This window comes from Poecilia reticulata, linkage group LG7, assembly GCF_000633615.1.
Source record: "Poecilia reticulata strain Guanapo linkage group LG7, Guppy_female_1.0+MT, whole genome shotgun sequence".
Taxonomy (NCBI): domain Eukaryota; kingdom Metazoa; phylum Chordata; class Actinopteri; order Cyprinodontiformes; family Poeciliidae; genus Poecilia; species Poecilia reticulata.
The window spans coordinates 18,832,190-18,853,836 of record NC_024337.1 but is presented as its reverse complement, the minus strand read 5'-3'; the positions used below and the strand labels follow the sequence as shown (position 1 = coordinate 18,853,836).

The following is a 21,647-nucleotide window of genomic DNA, read 5'->3' as shown; positions in this document are numbered from 1 at the left end:
ACCACTTCTTTACAAATGTGGATGTGTAATAATAGAGTACGGAACAAATCGGTAGCATCTATTCTATGCGCCTTATAATGCGGTGTGTCTTATACATGAAAAAAGTTTTAAAATAGGTCGTTCATTGAAGGCATACCTTATAATCCGGTGCGCTTTATAGTGCGGAAAATACGGTAGTTGGAAAGTTAGCCCTTTTTTTCATCCTCTGTTTATTCTCAATATTTATCCTGTTCATCCTTTGGGTGGCTGTGAAAGAGAACACTTACTTATTAGACACWGCAGAGTATTTACATCTGGAGGTTTACAGTGGCTCTTTATCACTCAGTTTGTGTTGTTATTCTAAGTATTACCATAATTTCTAGACTATTGAGCACAGCTAAATACCCACAATCTTAAAAAACGTGTTTATATATAGGCTGCACTTGTCTATATCCCGCAAGTGTCCAGACCTTTTTTAAATTATTTTTAATGAAAACACATAATGGGAACTCAAAAACATGCTACAAATGCTTTTTCAAAATATTTCCTGTAACAAAGCTGCTTAATAATAATTTTAAAAAAGTACAGCAGGCTAACAGGAAAAGTTATTGATTGCACTGGAGAAGTCGTCTTCATCAGTGTCGGATTTGAACTCACTCACACACACTCTCCAAGTCTCTGTTGTTGCTCTTAATGTCACTTTTGTTTTGCTCTTGACCTTGTGCTGTTCTCTTGATCACTCAGCAGTCAAACCTTTCAAGAGTAGAAAAACGTACGTTAGCTTTATTGCCGTATTCAAAACATGTGGAAACGGTAACGGCTTATAGTCCGGAGATTACGGTACATTTACTGGTGCTGTGCCTTTTATTTCTTATAATAAACGTGTGTTTCTGCCATCCAGCTGCCTTCTGCTGCCACCACCACTCAAAACTTTGCATGGCACAATTAAATTTAAAAGACCTCCAGCTGGAGCGTTAATAGAGTGATAAAACATTTTACTTTGTTTTATTATTTTTTATAAAATCTTTTCAGAAATCCCTGACTTACAGTGTGCTTTAAGAGACTATGTTTATTTTTAATGCCAGCAACTTGTGACTGAAGACTACAAAAGATAGATAAAAGTCTGAACCAGAAACACACACCATTCTGGGTTTCTAGCGTCTCAAAGCTGGTTTGCTTCTTTACTGGACTGTATCACCATGACAACCTGTGCTAGAAACCTAATGTAATCTGCTGCGATTGAGTTTTGACCTGAGAGATCCAGACACATATATGAACCGACCAATCAGCTCCAACGGCATCAATCACTGCACTGATACAATCTTTTTTGTGACTTTTTTTTTTCCTCTGAGGCATCTTGTTCATTCAAACAGAAGAACTGATTACTGGAAATCTTGTTTTATTCACATCCTAACCAAGCTGTAAAAAAAAAAACCCTGCAGGTTCTCAGACGTAGTAAACTTTACGTTGCATCAGCATTTTCTAATATAAAAAAGGTATATCTGTGGTTCCTGACCAGATGATTTAACTGCTGGTGCTAAATCACATTACCTGAATTAACTCTTATGGTCCTAGACTGTATATAAGAAGGTCGTTGACAGGATTTCCGCAGAGGAAGAAAAACCAAGCACCAAGGTGAACGCAAACAATAGAATATTCTCATTTATTGAAATAATAACTAAACACACATTTCCAGAGAACATTATAAAACCCTCTAGAAGCAGGAATGGTACAGTGTCCTAAACAAACTTATCAAAACATTTTGATGTAATAGAGAACATCTGCATTTTTATCTGTGAAACCCCCTTTCTTCATCCTGTCTCACAACAATACAAGAAAATGCAATTAAACATTAGATGAAACTATGTTTTCAATATCCTACATTATTCTGGATGACAGTGGTATTATTAAAACTCATAAACTGGATAAAACATTTTAAAAGCTGAAGGAAGTCAAATGTTGCTTTTTATTAACATTTTGTAACATAAAATGTCACAATTTTTATAAAAAAATTACATTTCTTAGATTTACTTCCAATGCTAAAGCTGTAGCAGATAAATAGCTGTTAATGTTATGTAAATTTAAGTAAATAAATGTAAATTTTAAAAAAATTGCACTCAGATGTAGATATTTTAAACTTTTTTTGTCAGAAATATGCAAAAACATCCAMATTTGTATTGTCAGAAAACCCAACTTGTCCACTTACTTTTTTACAACAAACTTGAATTTTGACACTAGCCGAAACTCACAAACCCAAATTGCAGTAGTTTAATCTCACACTAAGAAAACAGTTGTTTTTCATTAACATCGTTTTTATAACCATCCATTGTGATCGATGGCATGATAAACTCAGCTTCTCATCCAACCTCTCTGTCATTCGTTGTCATGTTCTGCCTTGTGAAAATCATCTGTCTTACTGGAACGATRCGTTCTCTTGTTTTCCTAGTCTGAGCAAAGAGAAACTGGCCTGTGTGCGGTCTCATTTTTATGAACTTGAGGAAAAGGAAGTCTGGTTCTCAATTAAAAAGAACTAAAATGAATAACATGGGGATTTAACAAATGTTCAGGGGGCTTTAAATGCTTCAGTAATTCAACGTCCTTTCTGTTAGCAGCTTTATTACACACATTTTTCCATTTAAGAAAACCAAAGTAGAATAAGAGTCTGTTTGCATTAATCTTGATGCAGGTGATCTAGTTTATGATTTCTCTCTCTAAAGTGCAACTAACAGCAAAGTCAAATGCCACGTTCAATTTCAAACAATATTTACGAAAACACACTCACTAACACAGACATCTGTTTTMTATTTTACGCTCAAATGTTTCAGAGCTTAATGCAATGACAGCACACATAACAACACCTGGCATCAGTGGARCCTCTTGTTCAGAAAGCAGACCCYCAGCACATTGTCAGAGTCAGTAAAACCTGCTTCAGAATCTGATAAGTTATGGACAAGCGAGTCCAGATGAAGGCAAATGCTGTCAAATCATGCATGTCATGAATGTGTAGCACCGGGTCTGAATTTCTGTCGCCGTGCTGTTCGGCCTGCCTAATGAATGTGAAAAGGGTTCACGTGGGACCGGTAAATGGTTCTTCAGACGTGATGAAACAGCCATTGCACAGAGGAAAATGGTCAGTCTGTCTCAATAGAAATGTCACTATGCAATAAGTATGCAATGACTTGCTGTCTACTGTAATGAGCCTAGACCGCGCGGCTGTCTCCGGAGACGCTGATAGCAAGTATATCCTCTGAATGGCAACGCTTTTCTGCCATCTGTTCCACAAGCTCAAGTCAGTGAATGTAMTGTATGAACAATACATGCAGAGGGGGTCTGAACACCACATTTCACTTGGTTTAAACCTAATTAATGTTTGCAAAAATGTTTGACTTGAATGAAAACAGCTTATGCCAGAGAGGCTAGYGCTAAGAGTAGTTACACTCGAAATGGAAAGCCTTGGGGACTCAATTTGGCAGATAACCACTTTCCCTCCTGAGACTTTGGATTCAGGTGACTGTCAGGAGATGATACTATGAGTATATCCTGCACTGAATGTGTATGCTCACAGACAAGTGCCATACGACAATCTTGATAAGCAGGTGACATTTGAATGTCTCCAAACACACACCAGGCTGAGCCCATGTCAAATGCAAGCCCCTGCAAGTCCTCCAAGTCCTGTGGTTAATTATTTTGTAGCTTTAAAGTCATTTACCAGAGACAGCAGGGCCCAGTCCCCAAACCATTGCTGCCTGTGTATTAGAGCACCACGTCTGTCACCTTTTAATGGAAAACACAACCAAGGTGACCCATAATAGGTTCCACTTTCCCCCCCCTGTGCATGCCCTCTGCAGACATCCAAGCCAGCAAGGTGCAGCATTTCTGTCGCTGACAGGAAACAGGAGCGCCAGATTAGAGAATGTCAAATTAATGCAGATGGAAACCAGTGAGAGGCACCAAACATGTGACTGCATGGTGTCAAACTGAGTGACTATTTTTCCCCTCCTTGCCTTCTGCAAAAGCATCTGAAGTCCCAGCAGCTCTGTTGTTATTTTAGACGTAAACGATAGGGTGAAAGGCAAGCAACATATTGCTTGATAAACTGTGATAAATTTGTTGCGATGGCGAGGAAAAGACTTAGCACTTGAGTGTTTGCTTAAAAGATTGAAATAATAATTAATTGCAAAAATGTGAATTTACAGTGCACGAGAAAGTGTTTKAATACAGCAGGGAAAATAATTGTCAATGGTGCGCAGTTGGGGTTTTCTCCTTTCAGATGGACCATTGAAATAAAATGCATGTTAAATTTAGGTAACAACTCATGTAATAAACAGATACACAGAAATCAACACAAATTAGCTCAGAAATTAAATGGAGATGCACATGAAAGTATTGAAAATGCTAATTGGAAGGTTTTTTTTAATAATGACAGCTTAATTGACAGCACTATGCACTAGTGTAAGCACCGTAAAAATGGCAGTAGCAGGTGAGTTTACATGTTTTTGACAAAAATAGAAGGTGCCTATAAAAAACAAAAATGATGAGAGTGACCGTCAGAGAGGAAGAAGAAGACTTGATTCAAAGATTTTTTTTTAAATATGTGAAAAAGACCAACTTTATCAGCCTGTGCATAATCTGCCTAGCGATGCTAAGGCTTTTCTACAACACTAAATCGTAACAACTGTTTTCACAGAATTGGTAAAAAAATATTTCTTGAAACCAACTTCCCGTTTCTTTCCTGAACTGTGAACACAAAGACTCTTTTACAAACTACGTTCTCTGACGCATTGACTCTTGCAAAACTGAACGATGATCTCAAAACACTTTCAAATGGGCTAAAAACGAAACAGCGACCTCAGATCATCCACACAGCAGTCAAAATGAAAACACTGCATACCCAGTGATTACACGGGACGTCAAACAATAAAAAAACAATAAAAAAAACTGTGTTCAGGGTAGTGCATATCATGTTTATTGATTACAACGTATTGAAATCCCTTTAATGACTACAGAAAAAACATAAATCAGATTCTCAGACTATAAAAATGCATAGTAGCAATGCAACAGCACTAAAAGTGGTTAATGATTTTATAGATTTTTTTTAGATAAGAAGCAACATGGTGCAGCCCCCTTTGTTGATTTGTTCTACAGCATTTGATACACTTAATCATGAGGTTTTAATACAGAAACTCTTCATTTTTGGTTTAAAAACTATCTGACCAGTGTGTTCAAGTGGGAAATCTAACTTCTAATTCTCTCCATGTGCTCAATAATGTTCCTCAGAGGTAAATTCTGCTAAATGGTCTTAATTTAAAAATGTCATATGCAAAATTTAATGTTCTTGCTTATAATGATGTTTTATATTGATCTGGTCCATCATCTTTTCAAGCTACTTTCATGTTTTTACTAAACAATTTATACATTCATGCTTCTTTTAAATGCCTTCATTCACTGGATAGAGTTTATCGTGCAGCTTTAAGATTTATAACAGGTTTAAATTGTTTCACACATCATTGTACGTTATATGACAGGGCTGGATGGATGGCCTTGGCCACTCCGAGACTCCATCATTGGCACATTTTTATTCATAAGTCCATACTTGGACATCTTACTTCATATTTATATGCCTTCATAAATAGAAAATCCACCTGAGGATGTTCTCTTCGTTGAGAACTTATACTTTTACTTTCAGTGCCTAAGTCCGAACTGAACTTGGAAATAAATCTTTTTCAGTTTTCTGCTCCATCGTCTTGGAACAAGTTACATAAAAAAGATTACATTTAAGTTGCTGTCATTGCTAAATATTTTTAAGGCTGTTTTTAGTGATTTTTGGAAGGAATTGTTTGTTTTTGGAAGGAACATTAGGCAGTTTTGCCTTCAAAGTTTTATGAACTGAGTCTTGCTGCCAATCTTGCATTCTCTTGTAAAAAAAACCCCAAAAAAACATTTTTAATCTCGTTTGGAATTTTTCAGTGAAATAAAGGGTAATAATAATAATAATAATAATAATAATAATAATTGATAATACAATAAAAATAAAATAATAATAAAAATAAGGAAAATGAAAACAAACTAAACTTCAGTAATCAGAAATCTCAATTTCAAATAAGCTAAAAATGCAATCTCCAGTACAAACTAATGATTTTGTGGAGGAAAGTGTCTCTATTTAAGTGAAAGGAGGATAAGGATTTGCCAGTAGACGGATTAAATAAATAAATGTTCTCAGACTTTGAATTTTGAATTAGAGGATGGTGTGTAGAGTTTTAGCAACTGTGAAAAACAAAAGCTGAAAAATCCGTTACAAATGAAGAAACTTTCCTGCCTGCTGCTGACTATAAAAGTAAATTAGGAGTCACGCATTTTTCTTCTAAATGTGTGGAGAAATGTATCACTTCCATGTTTTCTGACATTATGTCGTGTTTGGTGAATTTATTGTTTTACTTCCTTCACATAATAAAGAAAATCTCAAACAGCTAAATGTTCTTTAGATTTCCAATAATCAGCACTTTCACAAGAACAGTGTTAGACGATGTGTTTGAGATTATGAGAAAACAGTTTTCGTAGAATAGTGTATATTGTTTCTCAAAAAGCGTTTAATTTTGCAAAGGATCTCCATTGTTCTACTAATTGGGTGTGTGGTTGTGCTAATTTTGATAAGTGCTGTGAAAGGAAACTGCTTTGTTTTCAAACTTGCAACAAAACAATCATAAAAAACAAAAAACTGTAAAAATACATCTACAAACAATGCCATTTGTATGATTTGCAACGATAGTGTTCCAAAAGTCTTGAGACCGTCATGCTTTAGCCATCATGAGATACTTTTTGTGTGATACCTCGGCAATAAGAAACCTTTTTATAGACCAAGAGTCAGGACTAAGCCAGCTTTAACACATATTTTTACACTAGCCAAAGTTTACACTTTTGTGTGCAAGTGCAATTCAGGAAAAGAAAATTTTAAAACAATTTGCAAGGCACAGAAAACTACCCGTTGCTACTCTGAAAGAGCAGTGCCCATGACAAATAAAAATGCAGAAATTCTTGATATATGGCTGCTGGTTTTGACAGCGTGTCACACGAGGAGGCCGTAAGATTGGTCCTGTGCACTGGGCCAAGGATGGCTGATGCTTTATTGAAATGCAAAAATGACTACTCGCAGAGCAGAGTCGGTGTTGTTTTAAGATGCATCAAAACGGCATGCAACAGAGGAATCAGCAAATAGGGGGGGGATACGGAGAGAGCTACTCATTTGCATTGGGGCCTCAAAGAGCATTGTCTTACATAGGCAACAAACACAAGCACAGGACACTGCAAAACTGGCCCTGATCAAGGCTAACAAAATGCTATTGTGTGTCTCAAGGAGCCGTACTCATAAATGAAAAAGGCTCGTGGTTATTTGGTTTTCATGGTGGGGATGTGTGGCTTGTTGAGTGTAACAGCGGAGAGCAGCAGTCCCGCTTGCAGCTTTCATGTCTGTTAAACACAAATGAACAAAGACACTTTATCTACATTATTCTCCCGTTGGATGCCTTTGCTCTGCAGCTTTCTAAAATAAAAAATAAATAAATAAATAAAAAAAACAAGGAAAAGGAAAACATAAAAACACATCCCCTGTCAGTATGATGTCATTCATTTTCAAATGTCAAGCTGCTCCTGTCCTTCCATCTATGGCCCTTTTTCCCCTGACTAGGAAATGTGTCGAAATGGTATTTTTGCGCTTTCAGATCGCCTGCTCTGATGAAAGAGATACGCTGAGCAGAAAGAAAAGGAAGCAGACTGAGAGCAAAGTCAGAGAGTCTTTAGAGAGCGGCTGCTTTACTCTGATGTGATTGCTGGTCTTCCACACGGAGAGCAAATGTGGCTGCCAAGTGAATGCGTGTGATATGCAAAGACTTAATAACTTTTTTTTGGATTTATGCCATGAAGTCTGAAAAGTAAGAGGTAGTAATTATACAAGACTTCTGATCAGCGGGGGAAACATGACAGATATTCTATTCAGCATGGCGTAGCTGCCACAGGATGATGATCAGCTGCAAACAAGGAAGTGCTAAACCATATGTTGTAGTATGTTACAGGAATATTTTAGCACATACGTCGCTAGACACTTTAAATTAGACTCTGTGAAAGCGACTTATTGTTTCATTGATTGCGGTTTAATTACAGGATATAATTTTAGATTTGAAGCCAGACATTTTTTTTACAATGTCAAAGCTTTCAGTCAGCACCTCCATCATATTTGCCAGAATGTAATATTGACACTTTTGTCCCTTTTTTTTTTCTCTCCACACATGTACGCTGCAGTCTCTGCAGGAAAGGTAATTGGATCTGTAGTGCAAATATGCTAGCAGACTTATGGCGCAGTAAGTGCTGAAAAAAAAAAAAAACATGAAGTCTTCCATAGAGCCCGATAAACCCAATATTAATTACTCTGCTTATTTCTGATACTACTCCCCCCTTGGAACCAATTAGTAAGTTGAGATGCTTCTTTCCAGCTTAATGAGGTCTAAGTAATGATAATGAATTTCACATTCCTGCCAAGCATTCAAAATAGGTTTCTTACAATAGCAAAGTCATATGAAATGATCCATCAACCACAACTCTGGTTTCAAAAGAATTTGTTTTCCGGATGACGAATTCCAAAATTAGGAAATTGGCTCCAATTGTTCATGTAAGAAGAGATTCTTCTTAATGCTTATGCTTATATAAGGGGAAATGAAAGCGTTGTCATGTGAAAGAATTTGAAATGTAGCTGTATTTACACAGGAATGATTTGTACAGAGGTGGACTGGGTGACTGCATTTTCAGTTTTATTTGTAAAAATGTGAAAATAATAATTTTTACCTTGATAATTGTTCATTATTTTCTGCCGGCCCTATAATTTTTAATCCCAATTGACTTTTTTAATCACCTGAAGAACATTTCAAGGATTAATGGACTAATGTCCCAACAAAATGTTAAACAAAAATCACCTTTAGTTTAATTAATTATTGCAGCAGAATCTTCACAGTTGTGGCTAAAATGTCAGACAGCTGCAGCTGATCCAGAACGCTGCTGCTCGGATCTTCATTAAAACTAAGAAAACATAACATATCATTGCAGCTCCAAAGTCTTTACATTTGCTCCTTACATCAGAGAATAGATTTTAAAATACTTTATCCAGTTTATAAACAACTGAGTGGCTCAAAATACATTAAAGATATGTTGTTGTATCAAAAATCAGACCACTCGGGTGTTTCGTCTCAAATCTACTCTGCAATCCAGCTGCATTCAGTTTTTATACTCCGTTTATGTGGAATAAACTCCAGAAAACTGCAAAAATGCTAAAACCCTGAGTTATTTTCAATCAAGGTTAAAAAAATTGTTCATTTTGTTCTGTGTTCCAACATTTCCTTGCTTTCCCTTATCATGCCACTGCAATAAAAGTTTCTTTGGGGGGGGTTGTTGATTTACATTTCTCATGTAAAGCACTTAGAAGTGTTAAAGCTCTACCAAGAGTCAGAAAACACTCCAACACCAAACTTGTTTGCCAGAATATGGTAGAAAGGCAAGACAAGCAAACACACCAGGATCATGAAAGACTCATGCAAAGCCAAAGACTGTAGCTTTTACAAAGCTCTTTGTGGACTAAAAAAAGTAACAAAGCTGAGTGCAACCGTATTATTAAATTCTTAATTTAAGTCAATGCATATGAGAGCATTGCATTCACTTAAAGGTTGCCATATTTTAAATAAAATAAAAAAAAACAATGCTACAAGGATACTGCCAGAGATGAGCAGAGCTGCATCTTGCCTTCCTGTCCTGTTTGCTCGACTGGACTCAGTACCGGCAAAAAAACAAAACATCTCTTTCATCACTAAGGGTGTTATTTTAACCCAGAGTGTTAAACTGTGAAAATAGTCCTGAAGAGTTCCAGTTCTGAGCACTACTGCCTTTTCTCAAATCTGTTGACATTTTCAGTGTTCACTATTAAACTGCGATGGCTCACATCATGCACATCTTGCTTTAGCAACGTAGGAGTTTGTTGGTGGTCTGCAATGTGTCGGGCTACAATAATTTGCATCATAATGAGAAAACAGCAAGGATGCTTTACTAAATGCTCTTGTGTTTTTGTTGTTTTTCATTTTTTTACGTGTGACTAAACGAGTAACATGTGATGGTGATTTTATTTGCAGTTTCAAAATTACAATTTAATTTGAATAGTTTTGGGTTTATGTGTGAACACGGCTGCTCTTTAATTCAACAATTTCCCGTTAGAACAAAAGCTACCCCTGAATAAGTGATAACGTATGTCCTCCCTGTTCGAAAACGTTATATCAGAAAGTTAAGCCAGCCTTGACTTGTGTCTACTGATGACTTTTCCTGGAGAATTGGGCCTCCTGCAAATTTAAAAAGCCGCAACGATATCTAGCTTTTATGTTTTCCCTGCTGTATGGAATAAGCATGCTTTTCGTTTTTAATTTCAACTGCAGTTACTCTCTGAAGTCCGTTGAGCCTTTCACTCCACACTTTAAGAATGTGTGTATAAAAGTCAACAGAGCCTTTTAATGCTTCCTAATTATGTAATTATTAGTCTATTAAATATAAACGCAGCTAAATGTCAGGCTAAGGCCTGATTTATTCACATTAGCATGCGATGAACAACAGTAGGACCAAAACAAGTTCTAAATACAAAAACCGTATTTTCCTCAAATATGTTTTATTTGGATGGGATTGAAAACAGGATTCGCTATTTGCTAAAAACTCCTTTCAAACTCCCAGCAGTTAAGTTTTGTATTATAATTACTTACTATCGTTATCTACTAATTAATCTGAAATATTAACGATACCCTTAAGCTCTGTTTTGAAAGAACAGATCCATTTGCAGTCACAAATAAATATTTCTACCTTTCCAGAACGTTCAGAGGAGCAAAATCATTTTGCCGCTGTGTGCACGCCTGAGCTTTGTTTTGGACTATTTATGGATTAAAGCAAAAAGTGAGCACTTTCATCAGAACTCAGGGTTTCAGAGTCAACTATCCTTGAGCTATGTAAACTGTCACAGCAACATATTTAGAAAACTGCACCTAATTACAAGCAAAACCAGCACCCAGAACTCTGGCTGATGACCCCAGGAGGATGCTGCTTTTCGTGCACCCAAGAGACCCAAAGTGGTTTGAAACAATCAACTAACAACGTCACTCTGAGGCAAAATGTGTCTCTCTCCTCTTCATTATACTGGAGGTCTTTCATACATGCAATCCTAATGATGTCTTAGAGAAATATTTGGCCAGAGGTGGCAGTTCATGCACTTCAAACTTTAATGTTCTAATTTTGTGATTGCAAGCTGTCTATTGCTAAGGAACTTTATGGTTTAGTGCAACAACTCTTTGCTTGCGGGTTACATCATTCGAACTGTAGTGGTGTGTGGATGAACGCTATTTAAGCCTTGAACAAGGATTTAAAAGATGACACAGTGTGTTCGCTGAGGATGGGTCAAAGATGCTGTAGGAATGAATAATCACTTCTTTTTCTTTTTTCAGTTTGTGTGTACAAGAGTCGCACAGCGTCTTGTATATTTAATTTAAACATAAAAACAATGCTCTGCCTTTCTTTAGAGCATCAAAGTAAGGGAAGCAATACATATCTAATGTTTTATTACATTTCCTTGACCAAAGTAGAGCTTTTTCAGATCAGTCCCCTGTCCAGATCTATCTATCTAGCTGTCTAGTAAACATTGGAAACAGTGACAGTTTCAGGCTAGCCTTTTTTTGTTAGTCAAGATTTATTAAGACCAACAGACGTTTGCATTTCTAGTGAGATGTCATCATATTCAGTGCTCAGAGAAATGAACAGCAATTAATTACAGCCTTAAACTGATCAGATTAGAAAAAAAGGAGATAAAAACAAAGTCTGTTTTACACTTATTTCACTGGCATTGCTGCTCATAAATATGGACATCACCATGGCAATGCAACATTGTCTCCTTGTTTAATATTAAAAGCATCTTCAGCAAGCTTAAACAGTCTACTTCACAAATTACTATGAATAATAAATCAGCTGCCTTTAGTTCTGTTTCCTATTAGCAGGTTAGTGCTATATGCATGTTCAGAGCCCTCAAATGATTATTTTATTTTTTCCAAAAATGACTGACCACTGACTAATCTAGCAACATTTCCTGTTGTTTGGTTTCTCCCTCATCCAAGGCAGTCACAGGCAGCCTGGTCCTTCTCCTAATCAGTCCCTCCCAGCTGAAGTTAGAGCAGATGTTCACTCCTCAACTGCAAAGAAACTTCACATGGTGGGGATTATTACAACCTTACTCTTTATCATAAATTTATCACTCTGCCTTAGTTATAAATAATCAGGTTGAAAATGTTCATGTTGTGTTGTGACTTCTTGTAGCTTCTTCGAAGAGGGACTTTAAACAAAAATAAAAATTAAGCTTTGGATCTTTTTCATAAGACACAAACCTTGACAGGTGAAATATTAGAGTAAAAAAAAACAGGTATAAGAATAAAGTTAGTTTTAACTTAATAGGTCTACTTGATTTTAGGAGGACATGACATTGTGATTCTATTGTTGAATATTGAGATAATAGAGTCTAATTAACCTACATTTTTAACCATGACAATCATCCTAATAACATCGCTGAACCTCAGGATGTTGCAACATGGACGTCAAATCTGGGCATTACAACCTTCATATTTTTAAAAAATAATATTTTTGTTGTACTTTGGGCATGTACAACAAAAATATTTTAGCCTGCAAATTATAGGATTAAAGCAATTTTGTGATATTGAGCACAGTAAGAACGTGATTCAGTATCCTGTGCAACTCCTATATGACTCACATTATATCTCACTTATGACATTATTCCTTTCTCCCAAGGCATCCATTATAAATCACATGCACGTGGTCAATTATGCAAATTAAGTGATGATGTAATTTAGCAAAGTCTAGTGAGATTTAGGACATGCAACAGCTGCTTTCGTAACTGAGGATTTGGCATCACTGTACTGGACCCAACACAGAGACACATTAGATGAGCAGCAAACATTYTCTCTTTCTTGCCACATCAGATCTAAACTTCTCTGCATGGAGTGAAGCATGCAGAAGACATAATTCAATCTTTTTACAGCATCACTGGAATCAGGCTGTTGCCTTTTTGTAGTCATTATGTGCCCATATCAATAGCTTTAATCTACCTGCTTATCGCTGCAGTCAAGGTTAATGCTTGCCTGAAYGCACTTTTTCAGCTTTAAGGYGTTATTTCTTAGTAGTTCTCAGAGTGAAATGAGTTAGAATGATAAACAAATTTATTATAAAATTATTTACATTAACACAGTCTTTAACATGCTTGAGAGCCGATAAACTGTTCTTGCTGTCAACACCTCTTGTTATTAAGACACTGAGACTGTAGCTGTGGTTAAAAATAATGATAAAAAAAACCATCTGGTGTAGTCTCAGAAAGTGAAAGCTGGCTAATTAATTACGCTGTGGGCCACAAAAAATCATTTTGCACATAAGTGACGGCAACTCATAGCTCCAACACCGAATTGGCTGAAAGACTTCAATTAAACATGCTGTTTAAACAAATATCCACAAGCTTAGAGGAGATCTTCCTTATGAATAATTCACATCCTGAAAGAGTGAATAAATGGGAAATACTAGAATGTGTAAAATCTACTTGTGTAGCTCTGAGCATACAGTAATAATTAAGCTACTGATTGTCTTAACGATTAATTCATGTTAGAATATATATATATTTTTAGGGCGAGCAGCAAAAGAATCCATGAATACTTCATAGCTGCTGGAAATGATGAAAAAAAAAAAGATTAACTTCAGTCTTTTAAAGTGGGAAATCTTTTTAAAAGCCCTGTAGAAGACTGTCCTGATATGTAACTTAATGGTTAACGGTTCTTCATTCTCTCAGGAACATGTTTAACAGCATCCGGACAAAGTGGGTTTGTTCAGCTCCAGCTGTGGAGAGGCCCTAGGCTSAGGCTGAATGCCTCTTCCCATTGGCGCCGCACTGACACTAGTGGGAGCATGGTTGAGGAGAGGTCCAGGGGAGGGGTGGAGGAAGATGTATGTCAAAATAATGTGCCTCCAGGATGCATTATATAAGGCTATTAAATTGTCAGTGTCTAAAACAGTGTGGAGCAGATACAAGCTTTGTTTGTGACAGCTGAAAATCCATTTTTCATGTTTGTTTCAGTGTGAGGTTTACCAGTGAGTGGTTCTTTTGTTGGCGCACAGAAGTAAAAACATGTCCTGAGTCAGAAAGAGGGACATGAGTGGTTTTTAAAGATGCACCATCAGACTCTGTGGTGGTTCTGCACTGGTTTTCTGTGAAGCTCTTACTTGCCAAAACTGATTTCTGATGATTCCAATTTCTGTTTAAAACTGTGTTAACAATGAATCAATACACATCAATACATTTTCATATATAGTGTATGTTTTTGTTTTCTGTTTTATAAAACGTTCAATTTTACTGTTTGAAACACACCACATGAGTATGGAGTAGACATTTTAAAACTAGATTTAGCATCAAATTTCCTTTTCCAAGGTTAGTGTTGCTAGCATTGCATAAAAAAGTATTTCCAAATGCATATTCTACAAACTGTTGAACTGTATTCTGTACTGAGATGTCCGATGGGCTGCCAACGTTCCCAAACCTGCATTTTCCATAACGGATTTTCAAAGCTCAAAAGGTGAAAACAGAATAACTTTKCTGTTCATTCTTCCTGTTACCTGCAGAAAGTCTTTCTCCCTCTTGCTCTCTTGTGGCCTGAATGAGTGTTTATCCCAAATCAAAGGTTTTCTTGACAGTACCACCTGCCATTGCTAAGGCTCAGTAGTATAATGCTTTCACTGATCAGAAAAAGATTAAAGTTTCTCTTATTATTTTTGACAGAYATTCACCGGTCATKCCGAGAGTCAGGTGACTTCAGGCACTGGTCAGGTTTTCAGGGCATCTCTAGGTATTTTATGTAGGCACCAATATACTGTGGCATTATAACACAGTTTATTAGATAAACTGCAWAGTAGAATAGGATWTTTTTTTTTAAGTTTGCAAGATTAACAAAGATTGATTAGGAAAAATTAATTACACTACAAAAAACTATGCTACAATTATAAATGAATGRTTTTGATTTCCATTTCATTTTTTCAACATCCCATAACACAAAAAAACATTAAATACTGTTCAAAGAGCAACAAAACGTAAGAAAGTGGAAGAATCATTGGTGGTTCATAATCTACAGCGAGATGTTTGAGGAAGCATTAGCAATAGAAATGGAGGATTAAACATGTTAAATATAAGAGGAGACATTAAAGCAGAAGTCAGGCTTGTCAAAGAAGCACAGATATAAAGAAGCAAAGCAGAAAACAAAAACATTGATGATAACATTACTGTTGTTTTTCCAAGAAGTACATTAGAGATTAGACAATGTTTGTGGTGTTTCGTGTTCCCGACTTTGCAGCTGGATTTAAAATGATCGTTTTGGAGTTTTAAAGTTAGATCCTTTAAAATATTACAATATAATAGAAATTCCATTATTATCCCTCTATGGGGATATTTCAGTGCAATTGCAGCAAAGTGACAGGCAATGTTATAAACAGTTAGCATGCTGTTGCTTAGTGTCTTCAGTTATTAAGAAACCAGATTAGTTGGTCTTGGGGATTGAAGCTGACAGCTAACCAACAATGAATTTGAGTTCAACTTGAACTCAAACTGAAAAGCACCATAGTGGTTTATGCACATAAATGTTTAAAGCAGTATCATGTTTGCATGAGGTCATAAGTTGTGTCTGAATGTGGCTAACACATGTGCCTTTGTTTGGATCAGAAGCTCAGAAAGCCTTCATCTGGGCTTTAGATTGTTTAAAGTATGAAAAATTATAATAAAAAAGAGAGAAACCAATAAACATTTTCTCTCTTATTCAGCTGTTATTTAAGAAATAAAAATTATTCTGGTTATCCCACCTAACCTAAAACAGGAGAAGTTTAATGTCAGAAAATGAGAAAAAAAAATACCTGTCTCTCTTTTCATGTAGTTTATGCAAATATTTGGTTTCATTGTATAATTTTTTTTAACAGAACACTTCAACARTCATGAACAAAACTTTTTAACAATAGTTACAAAATTGAACGGATTCAAGTGTTGGTGATTTAAATCTTAAAATGATGCACACCTCGGGGGGTTTGCTAGCTTGCTTCAGGTCTGGAGCTCTGCATTTCTCATCTYGTTATGGATKTTCATTCTAAGCTATACTTTTTACAGCTACTGCAAGGTGGGAGGTAAAAATGCACCGAGCTGTGAATCAGTGACCTTTCAGTTATGAACAGTTTGACCCCACAAAGCCAACTGTTGGCGGATGGGAGTTCACAAAGGAGCAAGGCCACCTCAGGCAGCCACTATTGTTGTTGTCCTTTCTCCCAACACCTACACACGATGCTCTGCATCAGTAATAGCTTTGTTTCTTTTTGGGTAAAACACTGCTGCWCGACACATAAAGCAAACCTTTGTAACTATGGTTGTAAAGAATGTGTCCCTCCTTAACAAATAAAAATGTGATTCGTCAACTCTGCATGCAACATATTTTTGGATTGTAGCGGATATATTTATGTTTATATTACCTTTCTGGTGAGTTTTTGTGTGTGCTCCTTTTTTCTTTTTTTTTTCTTAAGTCAGTGCCTCAGACAGGAAAAATTGACCATCTGTGTTTTCCTCTGCACATGTTTGAGGGTCGAGAAACGTGCGACCCCAAAAGCAACGTCTCTACCCACTTTGTGAGTGCACCGACACGCACAATCTGTTCCCTTTTGAGCACTGTTCACGCTCTTTGCACTGAATAAATACAGCACCTTCTGAATCATGCCGCAGAGAGCAACACTGGCTGCACCAGGAAGGCAGAGAAACAGCCCAAAGCTTACAGAGAGTGGCAGGCAGCAATCTGTAAGCAAGGCTGCAGGGTGAAAAGCAGGGCACCTTGTCCGAATCACTGAGCATGCACAAGCACCTACTCTAGGGTCATCTAGCTAATGGACTTCCCGGCACACTTTGGTTGTAACAGGGCATCCTGTAAGAGCAAAAAATGTATATTAAAAAAGTGACTGAGAAAATCTAGATAATAAAAACAAATACTTCTTACAAATAACCATCATCTCCGAAGCTTTTAAAAAGTTCACAGACCTTGTCACAGTTTAGCAGTTCACCCAAACACTACAGATGAATGACTTTGATACATCTCCCTGTGGAACTAAATTTCTATTGGCAAGGACACGACTGATCTCTCGCCCTCTGTAATCTCGATTTCCTCTGGCAATACCAGCCACCGTGAACCTGTGGCATTTTGCTGCCTTTAATGATTGGCCCAGTGGTCTGCAACCAATGGCCTTCTTGCCACCAATTCATGACCCGTCAACCCCAATCCTCCCACCAATCCACCAGGCGCACAACACACACGGCACAGAACAAATGTCCCAGTGTCAGAAACAATCCAGACAGCCACCCCGTCCTCCACTCATAAAGCTGGCATCTCATCTGTCCAAGAGTGAAGACTATGGTAAATGGAATGACATGGCATTTACACTTTCCGTAACAGAAGATCCTGAAGGAATCAAATTGTTCAAATTGAACAGGCTTTTTTTCTTTTCCTCAAAGATTTACCTGAATGCACATTTGAAATATTAATTCAATTTGCCTTTGTTGACAGGAGACCACTTTTGAGGCGATATCCTATTTGTGAGTGTCTCCCGCTACATTTTTCTTCCCCCAACACACATCTATGCAGGTTATAAAAATGAAGGTGTTGGAACAGGAAGTCTTCTGACTCACAATATTGAGTGTATTGAACAGACCTCTTGCTGATATGCTCGAGGTGCGAAATAACAGAAGACCTGCACACACACACACACACGCACACACACACACACACACACGCATGCACACACACACACACACACGCATGCACACTCCCCCACACACACACACACACACACACACATATGCAAGCTACATCAGCCTTTGAAGTTCTGACAGCATCCAGCTTCGTCTCCTCTGCCGAGTGCTGTTCATAATTATTTACCATGACGAGGGCCCCACGTCCCTGCCTAAGAAAAACAAAAGTTTGTCTGCAATGCTTCGGTCATTTTTCATTCAGTGCAATTTCACAGGGAGCACAATCGCGCAGATCAAATTGAGAGAGAGCAGTCTAGCATGAATATCAACTGTGATAGCTCAAGAAGGAAAGCACACGGGAATTCATTGTCTATCTGTGTGATCTTCTGAATAGAAATTCTCCAGCTATCTGATGCAAATCTTAATAAAAATCCCAAGTGTAAAAATGTATAGCCAATATCAGCTACTTTAAAATATATGATTCGTCATAACTCAACCAAACTGGTTATTAAGAATTTGATCAGTCGCTTTTGCTCTAAGTTTGAACGTCTGATGGTTCCTCAGTCTGGATTCTGTTAATCCAAAGAGAGCACGCTCCAAAAGTTATTGGAGGAAGCAAAGCACACTTCAAAGACGGTTGGAAGATATATAATGACGTCTCACAGCTTCAGTCTAACACCGACAGCCTGGCCTGAAGTATGATGCAAACAAATATTTATGCAGCTGCAGTCCGAATAGTTTTGCCAACCCTACTTCTTAATTGGATAGGAACAAATTCCTTGATGGGAAAAAAAAAAAAGTTTGTTGAGAGTTTGGTTCTGTATGTGCAGCAAATGCTAATGGAAGAGAACTTGTCGTCTGGGACTTAGCCAATCAAAAGCCCACTTTGGTGTTGACTTAACAGAGGAGTACATATTATTACAGCAAAGTTGAAATGCGCAGCCGCTGCATATTTCAASTTTGGTGGTTTTTAAAKCAGTAAAACAGCACAACTTTTCGGAAGTTGAGAAAAACTTATTATTTTTGATAAATCAGCTTGTTATTGTTAAGAAGCTGCTGTAAAATGTCTGAAGTTGGAATAATTTTGATCTAATTTATGAAATCCAGCTGGCTACTTAAATTATGCAGGAGAGCAAAGAGTCTTTGCAAAACCCTGACACAATTTTACACATTTCTTTTAATTTCACTGGCATAGGAAAACATCTCCTACTGCATTTTCAGGATTTGCTGTATTGCCTTCAACACAATTGCTAAAATATCACAATAATGACACAATAATGACTCAATAATAACGTTACTAACGTGTAGATGCTTCATTCAACTTGGGTTGCTGGGCACTTGAAATTGAAAGCATCTCTCATGAATCATTGAAATTAAATTTCTGGGTGGTTAGTTTCTCTTTTTATATAGAAAAGTGGTATAAATGAAACTCTGATGTCATGGGACACTTGCAATTACCCACAATTCATTCCAGTGTACATGCACTACTCAGAACGAAAGGACATCAAAACAAGCAACACACACTCTGAAGATAGGACTGGTATCAATGCTCCAAAAGATCCACGTTATTTCCTTACATTTAGACCCACACATGTTTTTTGAACAYCACTTATCTAAATAGGAAACCGTGTGTGCTTCAGGCAAAAGTTAAAATTCAATGTTTGTTTTTTGTCAAGCACAATGAGGAATGTCGATATCTTTATGAGTTAAAGCAAAATTAGGTTTGCTGCTTTCTATTTAAGAAATCCAAACGAATTGAAAGAGATAACAGCAGCAAGAGGAAAATGACAATACATGTTTTAGCAACCAGAGCAAAAGAGCAAAGCACATGAAGACTCACCAATCGTGTGAATTGTGGTCCGRCCGGGCCTCGTCCCAGGATGCTGCTGGATGGTGTCGTAGAAGGTGGCCTGACACAGCTGGATGGCCGTTATGCTGACCCAGAGGCACAGGCAGAGCAGCCAGGACATGACAGGACACATCTGCTGACAACCAGCAGAGGTGGAATCAACACACCAGACATCGTGTTCCCTACCTGTGACATCCTGCACTCAACACAAACACAAATCACACTCACTTGCCACTTTCTTTCTTTTTTTTTTTTTTCCTGTGATTGGCCTCAGTGCCCCACAGTGGATTTTTTTTTCTTAGTCACCCAGATGTATGATTAGGATTATATAAGTATGAGTTCTTCACTTTTTCTTCTCAGTTTGCCCTGTCTTGTCCGCAAGCCACAGCACAGCAAATGTGGTGTGATCCCTGAGGACTTTTTTTTACCATGCAGCACAGATTTCCCCTGACAGGCTGACTTCCTTCAACTCCTGAGCTGTGCTCCTCTGCCTCACAACTAAAAAAAAAAAGGGGAACTTAAAGAAAGATAAGATTTTGCAAGAAGCCAGCTGCAGAGCCTTTTCTCTCGCTGCCAGAATAATGTGACAGTGACAGGGTGTTAACAGGAATCAAAAAGGCTTGTAATGTTTCACCATGCTCTTGAGTTATAGGRAAAAAAAAAGATCCAGAGGAATGGTTCTGGACGCATGAGGATGTTTCTCACCGGTAAGATGTAGTTTTGTACATTATTTTATAAAAGCACTTATTTTTATCAAAGAAAATTTGGTAGGAGGGTGAATTTTTACAGTCAAAATTTATTTTTACAATGCTGCATTTTACTGAGAATAAAACTTTTATTAAACCACTTTTATTTAATTACTTGTACTAAACCACTTTATTTATGTTTGTACATCTTTCCACTTTTCAAATGTCTTTGTTCTCACAGGACATATAATGCAATTTTAAACTGCAAAGCCATAAAATAGAGAGGCACTACTCAGAAATAAATCTTGTCAATTTCAGGTCTTTATGTTTGTCAAACAAATAAACAACTAAATAAAGGATCTTACCTGTGCAACCCAACAAATAGTGTGCAAAAAATCTCAACAGTTTTCTGTAAATCCATCCATTTTCCCGGTTACGTTGATCCCATCTAGGAACTCTGAATTTGGCTGGAGGAGGGAACTCCACTGACTGCCTCCCCGCTCCACACTTTGATAGCAACAGTCCAGTGATTCAGAAATAACCGTCAAGCCGGTGTCAGGCAGGAAAAAAAAAAAGAAGAGGAATTTAATGCTTTTTCAATTCTTCACCTTGAGGAGCTGCTCCCAGTGATTGAATTCATTCACCCTCTCGCATTTTACAAGCATGTGTGGAGCGCTCCTTAATTAACTGTGTTGGAATCTTTTCTTCCAGCATCCGCATCCCTCCAGTGAGAGGCAGCCTCCGAGCAGCRGCTCTCGCTGAGTCCCTCCTCACTCAGCGAGCACTGAGAGACAAATGTTCCCGTGCAGCTTGGCTGAGTGTAAAAACTGTATCACATGTCTTAAAGCCAGACTGCCTCTGGATTAGATGGCATGGTGGGACTCCATCTGATCATATGCTTCTGACAATTGCAAATCAGGAAAGCTGGCACCACTCACACTGCTGTGACCACATGATTAACAATTATTTACATTTAGAACAGCCATTCCTCCTGGGGCTGCTCATCCTTTTATGGATTGTCCTATCAGCTTTTCTGTGTGAGTTTTCTGTTGCCCCACATTGGTGAGATGCACAAAGTATCTCTAAGTATTTCCAAGAAACTCTGAAGGATTACTAGAGAGAAAAAGGAAGCAGTGAGAAAAAGGGTTGTTTAATCCTTCAGCTTACTTGCGCTGTGTATATATATATATATATATATAAAAAATAAAAAAATCTTCTCGCCCCTGATAAAATGCCTCGATTTTTGTGCAAAAGGAGA

At 37.4% G+C, this 21,647-nt stretch overlaps 1 protein-coding gene across 2 annotated transcripts in view; it reads right to left on the bottom strand.

Annotated features, from left to right (window-relative positions):
- LOC103467667 (protein FAM19A1-like) overlaps nt 1-21,432 on the bottom strand; it is a 36,839-nt gene extending 15,407 nt beyond the window's left edge. The window contains exons 1-2 of one of the 2 annotated variants that reach the window (XM_008414260.2): nt 20,755-21,432; nt 19,695-19,839 (exon numbers count right to left, since the gene is read on the bottom strand). In XM_008414260.2, the coding sequence (XP_008412482.1) occupies nt 19,695-19,836 (142 nt within the window). In that variant the 5' untranslated portion in view covers nt 19,837-19,839; nt 20,755-21,432. The remainder of the gene's footprint in view (nt 1-19,694; nt 19,840-20,754) is intronic. The other variant, XM_008414259.2, reaches the window with a different exon arrangement.
- Between the last annotated feature and the right edge of the window lie 215 nt (nt 21,433-21,647).